Source organism: Vanessa atalanta, chromosome 18 (genome assembly GCF_905147765.1).
Source record: "Vanessa atalanta chromosome 18, ilVanAtal1.2, whole genome shotgun sequence".
NCBI classification, from domain to species: Eukaryota; Metazoa; Arthropoda; class Insecta; order Lepidoptera; family Nymphalidae; genus Vanessa; species Vanessa atalanta.
Window position 1 is genome coordinate 3,772,271 of NC_061888.1, and position 15,499 is coordinate 3,787,769.

General features: G+C 30.8%; 3 protein-coding genes across 3 annotated transcripts; all 3 read left to right on the forward strand.

Moving 5' to 3' along the window:
- Positions 1–4,192: 4,192 nt before the first annotated feature.
- LOC125070968 (glucose-dependent insulinotropic receptor-like) lies at positions 4,193–7,985 on the forward strand. Its single transcript, XM_047681001.1, has 4 exons — positions 4,193–4,473; positions 5,593–5,727; positions 6,346–6,495; positions 6,922–7,985. Exons 1-4 carry the CDS (start codon positions 4,266–4,268, stop codon positions 7,842–7,844), a joined length of 1,416 nt encoding a protein of 471 aa, XP_047536957.1. The 5' UTR covers positions 4,193–4,265; the 3' UTR covers positions 7,845–7,985.
- A 1,247-nt stretch (positions 7,986–9,232) lies between these two features.
- On the forward strand, positions 9,233–11,716 carry LOC125070920 (carboxypeptidase B-like). Its single transcript, XM_047680938.1, has 6 exons — positions 9,233–9,328; positions 9,460–9,669; positions 9,749–9,845; positions 9,993–10,301; positions 10,875–11,145; positions 11,373–11,716. Exons 1-6 carry the CDS (start codon positions 9,258–9,260, stop codon positions 11,678–11,680), a joined length of 1,266 nt encoding a protein of 421 aa, XP_047536894.1. The 5' UTR covers positions 9,233–9,257; the 3' UTR covers positions 11,681–11,716.
- Positions 11,717–12,597: 881 nt separating this feature from the next.
- On the forward strand, positions 12,598–15,264 carry LOC125071110. Its single transcript, XM_047681200.1, has 4 exons — positions 12,598–12,742; positions 14,340–14,423; positions 14,837–14,995; positions 15,206–15,264. Exons 1-4 carry the CDS (start codon positions 12,598–12,600, stop codon positions 15,262–15,264), a joined length of 447 nt encoding a protein of 148 aa, XP_047537156.1.
- Positions 15,265–15,499: the final 235 nt, after the last annotated feature.

A 15,499-nucleotide genomic window follows, 5' to 3' on the forward strand; every position in this document is an offset into this window, starting at 1 on the left:
TAAATGGGGAATAGAAGTGGACCAATGGTTTATCCCTGTTGGTCTGCCACATTTATTGAAGCTCCTGGAAATATATTTTTATATTCTTAAAAATAAGACCAGAAGTTATTTTTTTTAAATACAAATTTATTTACTACCCTCTAGAAAACAATTTACAAAACGAATCTACTTTGAAAGCAATTAAATTTAACAAACCAAAATTAAATTAAACGAAAACTAATAATGAAACACCTCTGAAACTATTACAAAAATTACGGAACAATCTAACAAAAAAACCCAACGGACAGAATGACGTTGCCGAGATGTTGACTCGATAACAGCCGAACAGCAAAGAGAGCGCGCCTTTTTTTTTTTTTTTTTCGAAATGATTGTTGCTGTTGGCCCTACTGGCCTCTACAGCGTCACCGGGTGGAGAGCGCGCCGGGTTCTGGCGCTGCTTTTATACGTTCTCCCCACTCTTCTTCCGTCTTCTACAATATATTAAATTAAAATGATCATATTTAAATACATCTGTTCTTCGTAATTCCAAATAGAGCTTTTAATAAAATTTATCATGGAGGCGCGCGTCTTCATAATACAAATTCTTTACCGTTGGACGATTTAATAACATAACAATTACCTTTATATTATTCGGGACTATTTTATCCTTTCAAACTAACGTAACGTTTCAATAGGCTATTTGACTGGTTTTTAAAGTCCATTTTATATTATTTAGTAGAGGTTAAGGAACCCAGTAAAAGTTGTTTTTTTTTTTTTTTAAATTCTAGTACATATTTGCTAAAAAATATCAAATTAAAAATTCCAGATTAAAATAGCGTGCGAAAACGCTAGTTTAAAAATATGGCGCTGCAATGGGGTCGATGACGTTACTTGCCTATATTGTAATCTGTGGCACACTTAATCCACATACAGTAGGTAAACATGGTTAACAAGCAAGTGACGTCATCATAAACCCGACCAATCAGGAGCGTTTTGTGTCAGGTGACAAACGTTTTAAAAAATGCATTTTTATTTATGGATATGCTTATTATTTTTGAATAAATTCATTATTATTTTCAACTTTCGTAAATGAATAACCATTTTTAAACTCATTATATATACTGATTACAATAATTGACACTTTATTTTTCGCATTGCCAAATAGCCTATTTATTTACTTGGAATCTTACAATTATTTCAATATTTTTGTGTATATTTATATTTTGGTACCTTTATACACATAAGTAAGTTTACCATGATATCACTAAATGCGGTAAGTACTGTATGTACAGACATACATAGGTACGTAAGTTTTAGAGAACGTAACTGCCGTAATTAGGGTGATGTTATTCTACTTAAAATAGTTTTGTTTCTTAAAATTTGTTAAATGACAAGTTATTGTTTCGAGTAGACGCTGTGACATTGTACAGTACGTACCGAAATTGTGATTTTCTTTGACACAGGTGCTGACATGATCACGTGAACCAATAATGCAGAAGTCTCATGCTAGCAAACTATTATATGCGATCTTTTCCATTGTCTTTTTTAAAATATCAACGGTTGCGGTATTTGGGCGCAGGAGGGGTGGTAGAAGGCTAGGGTGGAAGGTATGAGTATTCTCTCTATCTCCTGGTACCATTCCCATCTTGCGAATTTGTTCCGTTCCTGAGATATTGACAAAAACTAATATTATAATTATAACCCTAAACTCGAGCTATTTATCAACAATTTCGAAACTCAGTGGCCTTTAACGCTACAGGATGTGCAGCACCCCGTTCGCACCTACGGTTTCTTAAAAAACCCTAAGAGGTGAGACTGACAAGACTATATTGAGTTAGAGTTTCGTATCACTTTTATACAATCAATTGTGTAAATCTAAGCTTTCTAGTAAAATCAACAAAATAAACCACAACAAAACAAAATGGGCACTCATTCGAATTACGCGAGTCAAAAAGAAACAACAAACACTTTTACGTGAAATTTGACTGATTCATTTAGCGTTTTGACAAATGACAAGTTATGTATATTGAATCCTTGTCGAACTTCAACAAAATAGTTACTTATCCCGATCTTACAGTGATATTACGATCTATTTGACATATATTTCCCCGTCTATAGGTTATGATATTTTTTCTTAATTTTCTCGAAAACCGGGCACGACGCGAGTGCTATTGCTGAATTAGAGACCAAAGCTCTAACATATACAACACTTTGTTTCCCCAAAATCGTGGTAAATAATTCTGAACCCAACTCATATCATCTGCCGATATCAAATTAGATAGTTATAAATAAGTAATATAATAGTACTGTCAATTGACATTGTCAGTCGCGGTATGAAAATTCGAATCTTCTGAATGTTCATTTATCACAATTTATACGTCTACCACAAGCTAATCATACAAAAATGATGATAACCAACACTCCAACAAAAAATCATGAAGTCAAACTAGTTATACTCAAATAGTTTGACTCCATAGTTAAAATAAGCAATTAGACATACTTACGTATAAAAAATAGAACCGGTGTCTATGACAGCCGATTACAATATTTTTTAGGTCTAGACACGATTCATATTATTTTTATGTGGTTCCGTATATTTAATTAATCAGATCTTTAATATGTTATAAGAAACATATTATAATTAGCTTAGTTTAGTATAGATCTGTTCAGTCATGAAGACGTGCCTTTAACCATCTTATATAATCTAATACGTATATTTTTTGGAGTCATCTGACACACACTAAGACATCATGTAAGCACGGGCGTCACTCATACTATTTAGCATAGAAGGGCGCGCCTTCTTGAGTAACTAGATATATATTACATAGGTAATACTAAAAATAAATTAATAGATATAAAATATGTTATATACGTGCGTGGATTTCTAATTTAGTTATAAAGGGGAAACCCATTTAACAACACAAAATAACATGTAATGATCGTATTTTTTTTTTTATTATGACTCATTTACCGCTACAAAATATAATCTGTATTCACAATAGGACGTTGTGTTCTTATAATCAAGTTATTATGTTTGTTGCTTAAAGGTTAAGTGTGAGTTAAGATGAATATCAAAGGTTTCGTACACATGATTTAAAAAAAAAATATTAAACACTAACTTTAACGAACAGTAATGCGATTTTTTTTTAATTTTTTTTTTTATAAATAAAATAACAATCAATGTGTTTTTTTTTTTCTTACATCGTACCTGTTTTATTCACAATTGCAATAAAGCGTGCGTACGCTTACGAATGTGCTTGACAAAGAACTATCAACGAACACTAGGTGGCGCTCGAGTATCATATAATTTTATGCAAAACAAATGAAAGAAGCATTACAGTGCATGCTACACATTATATATTATTTAATACAATGTATGACATATACCTACCCTATATTTATAGTATACTGTACTGAATACTTTAATGCTGTCTCCGACTTCTTATATTTTTGCCAGCGTTACCCTAAAAACCATCAGGATTTTCTTTCAATGAGCTAGTACTTCACACAACATAATATATCGGAAATATATACCATACAACTAATAAATAAAAGCTTTCATAATGTTTATTTACCATATAAAATAGGTACAGAGTATTTACATGAATTCGTAGAAAAACCTAGCTTACTATTATAGTAGTATGATTTAAATATAAACCAGCTCTCCGTCCCGACTTCGTCCGGGTGAAATAAGAATTTTATTAACTTGCCTACCTCCCTAAGCCTCTTTCAAATTCCAACAAAAAAAATAACATCGAATCCGGTCCAATCGTTTGGGAGGAGTTCAGTTACATACACACTTACAGACGAGTTACATATATGTATAAATATCACTTTCCTAATTAAATTTACGTACAAATATTGTCATATTTACTTACAATTACAATATAAAATGTACTTAATCCGATAACAGAAAAAAACGCTATTATAACATTTAAAACTATGCAATTTAATCAACCCCATGATCACCTTATATAAATAAAACAAAATGCACAATTGCACATATCTATTCATAAATTTGACCCATGTGTTAAACTGCCTACAATATGTATTCTATGGAAACGCCTAAGGAACTATAAAATGCAAATCTTCTCATTATAATAAACAAAACTTAACCAGTTGACTTTATCCTCGTGGTGTGTAATATTTGTCTTCATAACATTCTTTGCTAAGAAACGTCAGCGTTGAAATGTGCCAACAGAAAGGTTTGGTTATTGCTGAACTTAGGAGTATATTCACAATATATCGCTCGAATAAACATTTTCGTGTGTATTTATTTATTAATTATGGCGTACATTAATTCAAAAGTGAATATGAGTGATTCAAATGTGTTAAATCAAAGTGATGTGGATTTGTTTGATTTGTACGAACATTTTAAAGAAAAAGAAATACAACAAATTGCCACTTATAAAATTGTTGCATATATATTTGGCATAATCATCTTTCTAAGCAATTTGACCGTTGTTGTATCCAGTGGCCTGATTTTAAAGAAAGGTAAATCGTTTGTTTCTTAGTTTAGAATATGTACATCATTGAGCGGATCTGTACCTGCTTAAGCAATCGTAAACTTAAGTACAAACGCTATACGTGAAAGTAAATATCTGTGTACCTGTGTTATTTTCAATAATTTATATGCTAGCTAAAGTTATCGCTATGAATTATGATAGTATCAAATTATAAGAAAGTATAGGATTTTATCCGGTTTGAAAAGATTGTTGACTTTTTACAATTCCTTATAAATCAATAGTGTCTAAAAAACAAATCAAATCATTATACTTTATTAATAAAATGAACCGTTATTGATTAGTAGTTCAGAGAAGAACCTAATCGACCTGCTTTGGGGGTACAAGTTCCATTACAGTGTCCGAGAAAATCACATGGCTAGCTTCCTGATAAATATCAATAAAAACATAAATTAAACCGGTGTGACCAATATAAATGCAAATACAATCATTTTGTTATTGTCAATTTGACATTAATAATATTCTTTCAACATAAATAAATGTAATATATTACTAATAACGCGTAGGATACAAATTATCGACGCTAATATCATGTTCAAATAAAAGTTCCCTTCAATATGCATTAAGATGATTACTTCATGGTGTAGTTTTCTTACAAAAGTTCCGCTTGTTTACTCATCGTAGAAATACAAGGTGCTTCGAGTTTTACTTCGACTTCTTTCTATATCAAGCTATTCTAAAATAGTTTATCAAGTGAAACGAGCCAAAGGGGTCTTATTTTAATGACCTTAAAGAATATAGTTATATTATTTTCCGATAAAAACAGTTTGAAAAAGAATTATATTTGAGAAAATATATTCGATTATGTTTTTTTTTTTTCATTAAAAGCTTTATGTTTCAATTTTTTGTACATTAATCTTGATTCCGCGTCCTTGTAACTTTAGCCTTATCATATCAATGATGTTTATACGAAGTAAGATCAATTTTGCCAGCACCTCGTATGCCGCAATTCCTCTATTCTCTAAGGCCATCTTGATGTTGCAATCTCTTAAAGCGTCGTTTGGAGCAATGTTGACATTTGGAATGAAAAGTATGGTTGCAGGTTTCCATTGTATCTTCACATATTTTTATAAAGTATTTTCTTTTGCAGGGTTACAACCAAAGAGCACGTACATGTTGCTCGGCAATGTCTCCCTTGCAGATGCTATCACCGGTTTATCGATTATATTTGGAGTCAGCATGGAAAACTTAATTAATTCCAGTCCTATGTGTATATTTCAAATCGGTAAAATATTTATTAATATATAACAACTGATTGTTAAGGCGTCTACTAATTAACTTTAAAAATAACATCGTTACCAATTGGTACTAGTAAACTGACGTTAAAAAATAAACAAAATAGATATTGGCGATATCTTCTTGACCGGCTTTGGTCACGTTTCTACGCAAACACAAGAACACTTCCTATTACCGCACACACATAATCCAATGAAACGGTATCCCAACAAAACCACAATGGACATGGAAATGGACCACCTGATGGCAAGTGGTCACCAACGCACATAGACATTAGCGCTGTAAGAAATATTAACCAATTCTTACATAGCCAATGCGCCCCCAACCTTCACAAATAAAATGTAATGTCCCTGTGCCTGCGGTTCGATTGGCCGATCACCTATCAAACCGAAACAGAATAATACAAAGTATTGCTGTAATATGTAAAGGGTGGATGGTACCTACTCAAACGGACATGCACAAAGCCCTTCCACCATACTTGGTGAATAGACATACTTTATTTTTAAATAAACAGCAAATACAATTTGGACAACTTTTTGGCACCTTGATTTGTCTAATTCCGACTACTTAATTTAAGAAAATATATTAAAATTATTCTTTATTTTAGGTATGCTTGTTTGTCCGGCAATGGTGTCGTTATTTAGCGTCGGCCTTATAGCTGTCGACCGATATATTTACATCCTCCATGGGCTTTACTATCAAAGGTGGTTCAGTACCACGAAAGTAAGAATCGGCATCCTTGGCTTTTGGTTGATTGGTGAGTAAATATAAACTGTTTTAATGCGGCTACAAATACTATAAAAAGTTCAATCTTTATAAGGCTCATAACTATCAATACCTATTTATCTTTGTATGAAGCCTTCAAGAGTAAGATGACCGTTTAATTTGTTTAATTAAACAAATATATGTGTTATTCATAATAATTATTCGTTTAATAAAATCAAAATCAAATATCAGATATATATAAACTATAAATACGTATTTATATTAAGAAAACTTGCCTTTACTCTATACTATTAGTAATAATTTGTCAATATAGTCCCTCGAAGTCTTTCTATATAAGCAACACTCTCTAGGATAGATTTCATCAAGTCACTGCTTATATTTAATTATGTCATTTTATAATTATTTTAACATTATCATCAATTAACCTAACAAACATTTAAGGAATATCTTTTCACAGGCATCACGCTGGGATTTTTACCCGCCATCGGCTTTGTCAACACTGAGCTAAAACATTCTCGATGCTACTACGTCGCTTTATTTCCGGGTGCGATAATCCTCCTCAATTCTCTTCTTAGTATAGTTCCCATCATACTTGTAGCCGTCCTCTACAGCATAATCTTGGTGAAAGCTTTAAAAAACGTTAAAGAAATTAATGCAACAGTTAAAAGTGTTAACTCAAGCAAAAGTAAAATACCTGAAATGAGAATTAATAGAGGGAACTTTAATCTGAAAAAATCTGCTCAATCGGTTAAACTACCTCATACGACCAAAAAAGTCGAAATTACAAGAAGCGCATCATTTAACGGAAGTATAAATCATAATCTTAATCATAGTCCAAATAAACTCAACTATAAATCCAAAAGCAATGACGAACTTAATGATAATAAAATAACGCAAAACAATCGTGTAGCATTTGTAATGGACAGTGATAGTCTAAAAAATTACGAATCTGATTTTAGTATACAGTCTATTAATTCTAGTTACACAGAACAAAGCAATGCTACGGACAGAAAAGAATCACGCGTAATAGATATGAGAAATCTCGAAAACGGACAGAAGAGAAAAAAAAATAAAGTGAGAGAGCCAAATAAATGGCGTGCCATAGTTATTGTGATGTTAACTTCAGGAAGTTTCATTGTTACTTGGATGCCATTTTTCATAACAGTAATATTTTTTGTTTTCTGTCAAGAGAAACAAAGGAATCCGAAGTGTCTGCATCTAAGAATGTTGCTCGGTGGACCCCTCGCCACATTAGCATTTCTCAACAGTATTTTAAATCCTTTGATATACGCTTGGTGGCATAAAGGCTTTCAAAGGTCCATAAGAACATATTTTCGAATACATCTCCGACATTTTTTTCGGAAAGACGTTTTAAGATAGTTTACTTGCTTATGTCAAGGTTAGTTAGCTCTCTATTTTAAAATATAGTATTATATTAAATGGCTATATTAATTTAAATCATAATATAAAAGAAATTAGTATTTTTAATATAAATTTGAGATATTTTAAAGCAACGTAATGCAATTTACTTTCTTGGCGTTTATAAATTGACGATGGTCAAAAGCAAAATTGGTTCCTTTATTGCTTAAGATATCATATCAATGAAAATCCTTATAATATTGATAACGTTTAATAGCCTATATAAAATTTTATTAATCTAAATGATAACTATAACCATATTGATACTACATTTTCTAGGTCTGAGATAATTGTATATATTTAGTAATTTAATTCAATATCTATAAATCCATAATTATATTAGTAATAAATTATAAAAGTAAGTAATAGTATTATATAACAGTAAATATAATTATTGTATTAGTCATTATAGTAACCTAGTCGAATACGATTAAATTATTATATATTAAACTAGATTTATTATATTATTTGAATATTCCCAAGTTAAAAGTTTATGAGAGGTAAGACTAATAAATTGGCTATCGTTAGGTTATTTGAAATTCATTTTAATGTTCTATAATTTTTATGGGTGCTGAAAAAAACCATAATTATAATTAAACTACAAGAAACTGAAATATCAGAAAGACATACGAGACATTTATTTTAATAATTATCTATCTATCTATGTATAGAGCGATATAAACAAATATAATTTTATATTATTTAGTATTTTGTTTTACTTAATACAATAAACGTGACAAATGAAAAGGGTTATTCTCAAAATTTTACTTAAAAAAAAATTCGAACCCATATACATATGTACAGTGTGGCCAAAAACAGAAGTTTATCCGCCGTTAACACATTGATATATCTTAAATAATAAAATTATTATTAATGTTTGCCATTTATGTCATACTTATATAGATTTATAAATAAATAAACGTTATAAAATAAAATACTTAATAAATATGTTTTTTGCTTCTCACACTTCTATTTTTTTTTTAATATTTATTTCAAGAGAGAGATACAAAATGAGCTCTTAAAATTTTAGGTTCCACTACTGATTTTATTAAATGAATCGTAATTAATGTAATAAATATATTTTTTAAATACGAATCAACCTTTATCATTATTACCTTGTACATATTTGTATTCCGTAATATTTTGACCATGATCTTAACAAACAAACATTAAAAGACCTATTCAATTAAACAATAAATAACCAATAACTCAAATAATTGATAAGATCACGTTAATAATATTGAATATATTCAAAGTAGAATCTATAGGGTATCTGCACAATTAAGATTAAGATAACTTCGATAACATCGGAAATGGATTATCATTAACGGTGGCTAAAAGCGAATCGCATGAAATAATAGCTTAGTTTGAAAGATGGCGCCTTTGATCGCTTATCTGCTCTTGCTAGCAGGCGTAGTTCACGCCCGCCATGAAAATTATGAAGGGTAAGAATAGTTATATTATTTAGTTTATTTTTCTAAATTGTAAATGAGAACTGAAAAAATATAATTAATAATAATATTCGATACCAAAATATTTTCTAATAAAATTTCTTTCTATGTATTATTATCTAAAGCCACCTGCTGTACCGTATATGGGGACCATCACACCAAATTAGCTCGTTGGAAGCTAGTATAGACATTTTATCTGCAAAACCTGCTGCCATATCGTCATCGAGACAACTGGAAGCCTTAATCAGACTTTCTCCACAAGAAAAAGAACAATGGCTGCCTTACTTCGAGAAGAACGATATGGGCTACAAGTTGGTCTCCGACAACTTAGCAAAGTGAGTGACAGACTTATAAATTATCATTTGTAAGTAAACCTACAGGTTTTTTATTCTATACAAAATACAACTTTTTTAGCATTCTCCGTGCTGAAGAATCGCAAATCAACAGAGCTAGAGAAACTGTTAATACAAACAGTACTATTACTTGGGATGCCTATTACAACTCAGAACAGGTATGATTTTAGAGTATTCTAGGCAAAAGTTTGCGTTCATATCTCTCTTACTTTACTTTGTAAAACATCATCCAATTCTATTCGTACATATATACCTTAAATAATTATAAATTGACTACTAATAAACAACTTGAATCCAAATTTCAGATATTTAAATACATTGACGAAGTCGGCGAAAAGTACCCTAATCTTGTAACAGTCATTAATGCTGGTCTCAGTTATGAAGGTCGTCAAATTAAGTACGTAAGGATTTCTACGACCCGCTTCGAAGATACTCGCAAACCCGTGATAGTAATCGACGCAGCGGTTCATGCCAGAGAATGGGTTACCTCACCAGTGGCCCTGTACCTAATTGAACAACTTGTAACTGGCGCAGATAAGGAACTCTTAGAAAAAATCGACTGGATCATTATTCCCATGGCCAACCCTGACGGTTACGAATACTCCATTAACGAGGTAAAATGGATAGATGATAGCCTTCAAAGATTATAGTTCATAGCTCATTAAATACGTGACTTACTACTTGCTTATTTAAACAAACAACATCTATATAAACAATGTTGAAATAAACAGAAAAATCATCAATATTATTTAGTTATTGCGATATGAGATGCCAGTCTTTTTCGTCTATTTTAAAACCATGACAGGTTTTAATTATTTTCAGTCTTATTCAAGCTCGGTTGCTATATAGTATATATTCAAAATAACTAACGGATATTATAATAATTTACGCCTTCCTTTTTTTTTCATTGAAACAGCAGTCTGACATTTTTTAGATTTACATTAACTATGATTTTAGCCTCTTAACCAAAGTTCAAGCCGATTCTGAATTACATATCCTAAACAACGCTACTATTCGTAAACCTTATTTTACATAGCTAGGCATACTGAAGAACTATGGATCTAATTAAGTTTGGATTAAAAAAGTAACAAATAAAATAAAACAGTACATATTTCATTTTACTTATACTTTAAATAGAAATCGTGATTTACATTATCGAGGGATAACAATTATGTTTTTTCTTATAGGACCGTCTTTGGCGTAAAACTCGGTCTAAGTCGCATAAGGGCGCCGATGAATGCCCTGGTGTTGATGGCAATCGTAACTTTGACTTCCACTTTGGCTCGAGACCTGCTTCTGCTGATCCTTGCTCTATTATCTATGAAGGACCATCAGCTTTTTCTGAGCCTGAAATCCGTGTGATTAGAGATGCTGTGCTGTCAAATTTACCTCGTACGGCCCTATACATCTCCCTACACAGTTACGGAAACATGTTCCTATACGCATGGGGACACAATGGTTCGTAATACATAAACATATTTGATTTATAAAAATAATTCAATATAAACTTCTAGAAAACCTTACGATAAAGAGATAATCTCTTTTTTGTTGTGAAATACTTCTTTAATACGATTTTGAATATTCTTAATTATACCTCATCATAAGATTGAACAGTAATTTAAGTATAGCATAAGCTACAATTCATGAGTCTCGTAAAATATTTTTATTTAATATTTAATGCACAGGCACCCTCCCATCTAATGGACTGGCCCTTCACCTCGCTGGCATCAGAATGGCGACTGCTATTGACAAAGTCAAACTAGACAAAGCAACTCCTTACATAGTAGGCAACGCTGCCCAGGTGCTATATTTCACTAGTGGCACCTCTCGAGACTGGACCCGCTCCGTTGGTATTCCCCTCACCTACACCATGGAGCTGCCTGGCTATGAATACGAATTCATTGTACCACCAACCTACATAAAACAGATTATCACCGAATCTTGGGCAGGTATCGCAGAAGGTGGCCACTATGTTCTTTATATGTATAATTAAATTGTTACATTGCTACAATAAATATTTTTTTAAGAATTTAATTAATTAATATATGTATTTTATTATAGATAGATAAAGTTAAAACAATAAAGTTTATGTATAATATTGACATGTATTGGCATGTTTGCCCTTATGTATCTTTTTCTCCCATTCATCAAGTAAAAGAACTATAAGTAATATAAAGTAACTTGAGTAATCACATGTTCATCGGTTACTTTTTTTATCTCGTATAAAAATTTGTTTGGGGGCCCTTAGGATAGGGTAGAGATATCTCGTCACGGTAGCATGCGCAAGCGATCCCGTGGCGCCCGCCAAAAGACGGAGAGGATACCGCTGGTTTTTTAGTGGGTAAACCCGGGTTGCCCTATAGACAATCGAAGTAACACCAAGACTTTAAATTAATAAGCTGCACTTGGAACGTATGAAGGTTTTGACTCCGCCGTACAAATAATTTTGAAATATACGAATAAAGCATATTAAAGTGTAATAAATACGAAAATTTTCTATCTTAGAACACATTCTAGCTTAGAACTTATAAAATGATGATTTTATATTATATTTGATGTAAAATTATAAATATCGCGGTTCTAAATAGCACATATTATCAAAGAGTACGTTCATAGTTGTTGTCAGTTTTTATTTGACAACATTAATAATATTATTGTTATTACTCTACAGCCCCACAACACAGTACTACAGTATTTACAATTATGTAGTTATTATTGTACTTAAATATTCACATACAAGAGAACTTTACATTGTTACATAAACTTAGATTGACAATAGGTGATTGTCACAACAATGAACTTCCTGTAGTTCAACGAAAACAAATTCATAGTTAATTGGCACAACTTCATCTATTCCATACTCTGTGTAGTCTTAAAAATATCTTTAAAACCAGTTTTTTTTTTTAAATAATGGAAGTCTATCGATTGATAATAAAGTATTTAATTGTATCCACTACTTTATTTCAATGTTCAGTAACAGTCAAATTTGTGCGAACAATCGAAGCTATAGGATTACCCTATTATAAAATTTCTTTAAAACTGGGAACCTGCCAAGGTAGGTTATTATTAGTGTTAAAACATAATTACATAGTATAAAACAAAGTCGCTTACCGCTGTCTGTCCTTATGTATGCTTAGATCTTTAAAATAACACAACGGATTTTGATGCGGTTTTTTTAATAGATAGATTGATTGGAGAGGAAGGTTTATATGTATAATAGGTACATGCACAACATAATAGAGAAATACTTAACAACTCAATAATTTTAGAGGTTTCAAAAATGATGTCGTAAATAAATACATTTTTTGCGCTTACATTACAAACGCTGGCGAAACCCCACAAGATGGATCAAAATAATGTACTACAGTATTGTACACCTTATAAAGGTCTTCAAAAAAGTCTACCATGGTATATGTCTATCTCTTAGGTATAACCCACAATAACCATTTTTTATCCTTTACTTTTTACGAGAAAAAATGGCTTATTCTCGAAGCGATTTTAATCAATACAACATTATTCATTATCCAATTAAGCGCCTTAAAGACATTGTGCATTTAATACAGATCAATATGACCCTTACACTATGTAGTTTAAATGAATATTTTCGAGGGTATTAAATATTTAAAAGGCAGGAACATAGCGGTTTGTATTGTCTAATGACTGAAAAACTGGGAACATTGTATATAAAGATATTCTATAGTATATTTAGCAGCAGCATTGCACCCGTGCGAAGCCGGGGCGGGTCGATAGTGAAAAATAAGATAAAATGACAGCCAGTAAATATTCCAGTACTGGGCTAAGGCCTTTTCTACTTTATAAATCGATATTTTTGATACCTCCATAAAAAAATATTGTTATGTGATTGCTTATCATTAGACTATAAACTACTTACTCAATAATCTACATATATTAAGTAATTTATATTGTATCTATTTAACAACTATTTGTAAACAGCGAATTGATAGATTATAATAATATTGATTCTGAAACGTGTCAGTTCGGGATTGTGAATTGTTAATTGTTTGTTAATATTTATTCATACATATTGCCGATCGTTAGTCTGTCTCGACTTGACTGATTAGACTTTTATTTTATTTTGTTTACGTTTATGCAGGATTGGTTTAAAATAAAAATAAAAAAATATGAAAATCGTCACTTCGGATTACATTTAATAAAAACAGGAAATAATGCATTTGTTGTGTGTCAACTATTTAATCGTCCATCGACGCCGATTATAATAATTGTAATCTATAAATTAAATTATAGTAGCACATTGTAAATTTAAAGAAAAAAATAAATACTAATGGTTTAAAACAATGTTGTCTATGGGATTTAATTTATAGAATAAAGCAAATGAGTTTTTTGTTGTTTTTTTTTTAGATAGAATATAAATACTGAAACGGTGGTAGAGCCTTACATTTAAATCCTTTAATAATCCTTACCAGCCTATTTGGATAAGGAATATTTTTCAATTAAATTAAAATATTTAGAAAGCTTACAAAATATAAAGCAGTTCGCGGCGATAAAATGGGCAAAATGTAATAAAAAAAAAAAAAAACAAAACTTATAAAACGAATCCAACTCTTGACTCATCAGTGTCCAGACTATTCATTTCCTTCATCATCATTTAAAAAGAGTACATATTGTTCTAGAAAGTATCCTCTTCTCCGAAAACAAGGCGTGGCCAACCGCTCGCATGAACAGAATTATGGATATATATTATAAAAGTGAAATTAGTGAGTTGATAAAAATTCGTTCATAATTACCTAAGCTATTCATTTTATTTATTTTTTTTATTAATATATCTATCTTGAGGGATCGATGAATAGATGCATTAAAATAAATCTAACACTTAAAAACGTAATTGCTGGTTTATTACTTGGCCGACAACGCACCTGCAAGCCATAAAAAAATACTTGTGAATAAAATGACTGACTTTTTAACTTGACTGCCAGTACAATTCCAATTATATATAAGAAGTCGAAAAGTTTTGTCCAATTCAGCGAAAAATTTCGAAATTCAAATTACAGTTTAAAGAACAGCTTGGAATTTTAAAATTAGCATTTTTTGTGTGAAACAACACTGAAAAATCATGTAAAAATAAAACTTATTAATAGATAGAATTTTAAAAAGTTACATTACTTTTCAGGTGAATTCACAGTATCCAGCGTGGAAATAAAATTAGTAATTAATGATACGGACTGTATAGGATCTTCTAACTCCGGTGTTGGTTATTCAGAATTTTCAGCTACAATATTTTTAGCAACCAATATGGCTGTTTTATTTTACAGTTTAACAATATACACATGTAATCATAATTACAAAATAATTTCTAATGGGGAAGGCTTCGTACCTAATTTACTTTTTTATACTAAGTTAAGAGAGTCAGAACCATTAAATATTTTATAGTCAACGTTACTAAATAACTATAAATAAATAAAAACATATGACTATGGTCTTCGTATAAATATAAATAGCACATTTTAATAAATTTTGTAATAAATAATTTTTATTAAAGATATAAATATTCTGCTATTAGAAAAATCATTTAATACCTACGATAATTTCATACCATAGACCATAGTTATACAGGTTGAATATTTTTTTAAATTAAGTTTCTGTCACAAAAGTTGCGCACTGCGCTGGAAGAGAGAGATAAGGATAAGGCCGCCTGTGCGCTCTGTAAATCTGCTGTTATCCCTGTGATTAAACGTTTGTGTTATTTGCTGCCAACAAAATGTATACATAAATACATCATATTCAATTTAAATTGTTCTGATTTTTTTTATTGTTTATGTTAATATATTTGATT

Bases quoted from the DNA above. Each gene is read 5' to 3' on its own strand.
- LOC125070968 (XM_047681001.1), top strand. From the start codon at position 4,266: ATGGCGTACATTAATTCAAAAGTGAATATGAGTGATTCAAATGTGTTA. The intron at 4,474-5,592 runs GTAAATCGTTTG...TTTCTTTTGCAG, and splicing joins TGGCCTGATTTTAAAGAAAG to GGTTACAACCAAAGAGCACG. The intron at 5,728-6,345 runs GTAAAATATTTA...TCTTTATTTTAG, and splicing joins TATGTGTATATTTCAAATCG to GTATGCTTGTTTGTCCGGCA.
- LOC125070920 (XM_047680938.1), top strand. From the start codon at position 9,258: ATGGCGCCTTTGATCGCTTATCTGCTCTTGCTAGCAGGCGTAGTTCAC. The intron at 9,846-9,992 runs GTATGATTTTAG...TCCAAATTTCAG, and splicing joins CCTATTACAACTCAGAACAG to ATATTTAAATACATTGACGA. The intron at 10,302-10,874 runs GTAAAATGGATA...TTTTTCTTATAG, and splicing joins ACGAATACTCCATTAACGAG to GACCGTCTTTGGCGTAAAAC.
- LOC125071110 (XM_047681200.1), top strand. From the start codon at position 12,598: ATGGAAGTCTATCGATTGATAATAAAGTATTTAATTGTATCCACTACT. The intron at 12,743-14,339 runs GTAGGTTATTAT...ATATTGTTCTAG, and splicing joins AAAACTGGGAACCTGCCAAG to AAAGTATCCTCTTCTCCGAA. The intron at 14,996-15,205 runs GTAATCATAATT...TTTTTATTAAAG, and splicing joins CAGTTTAACAATATACACAT to ATATAAATATTCTGCTATTA.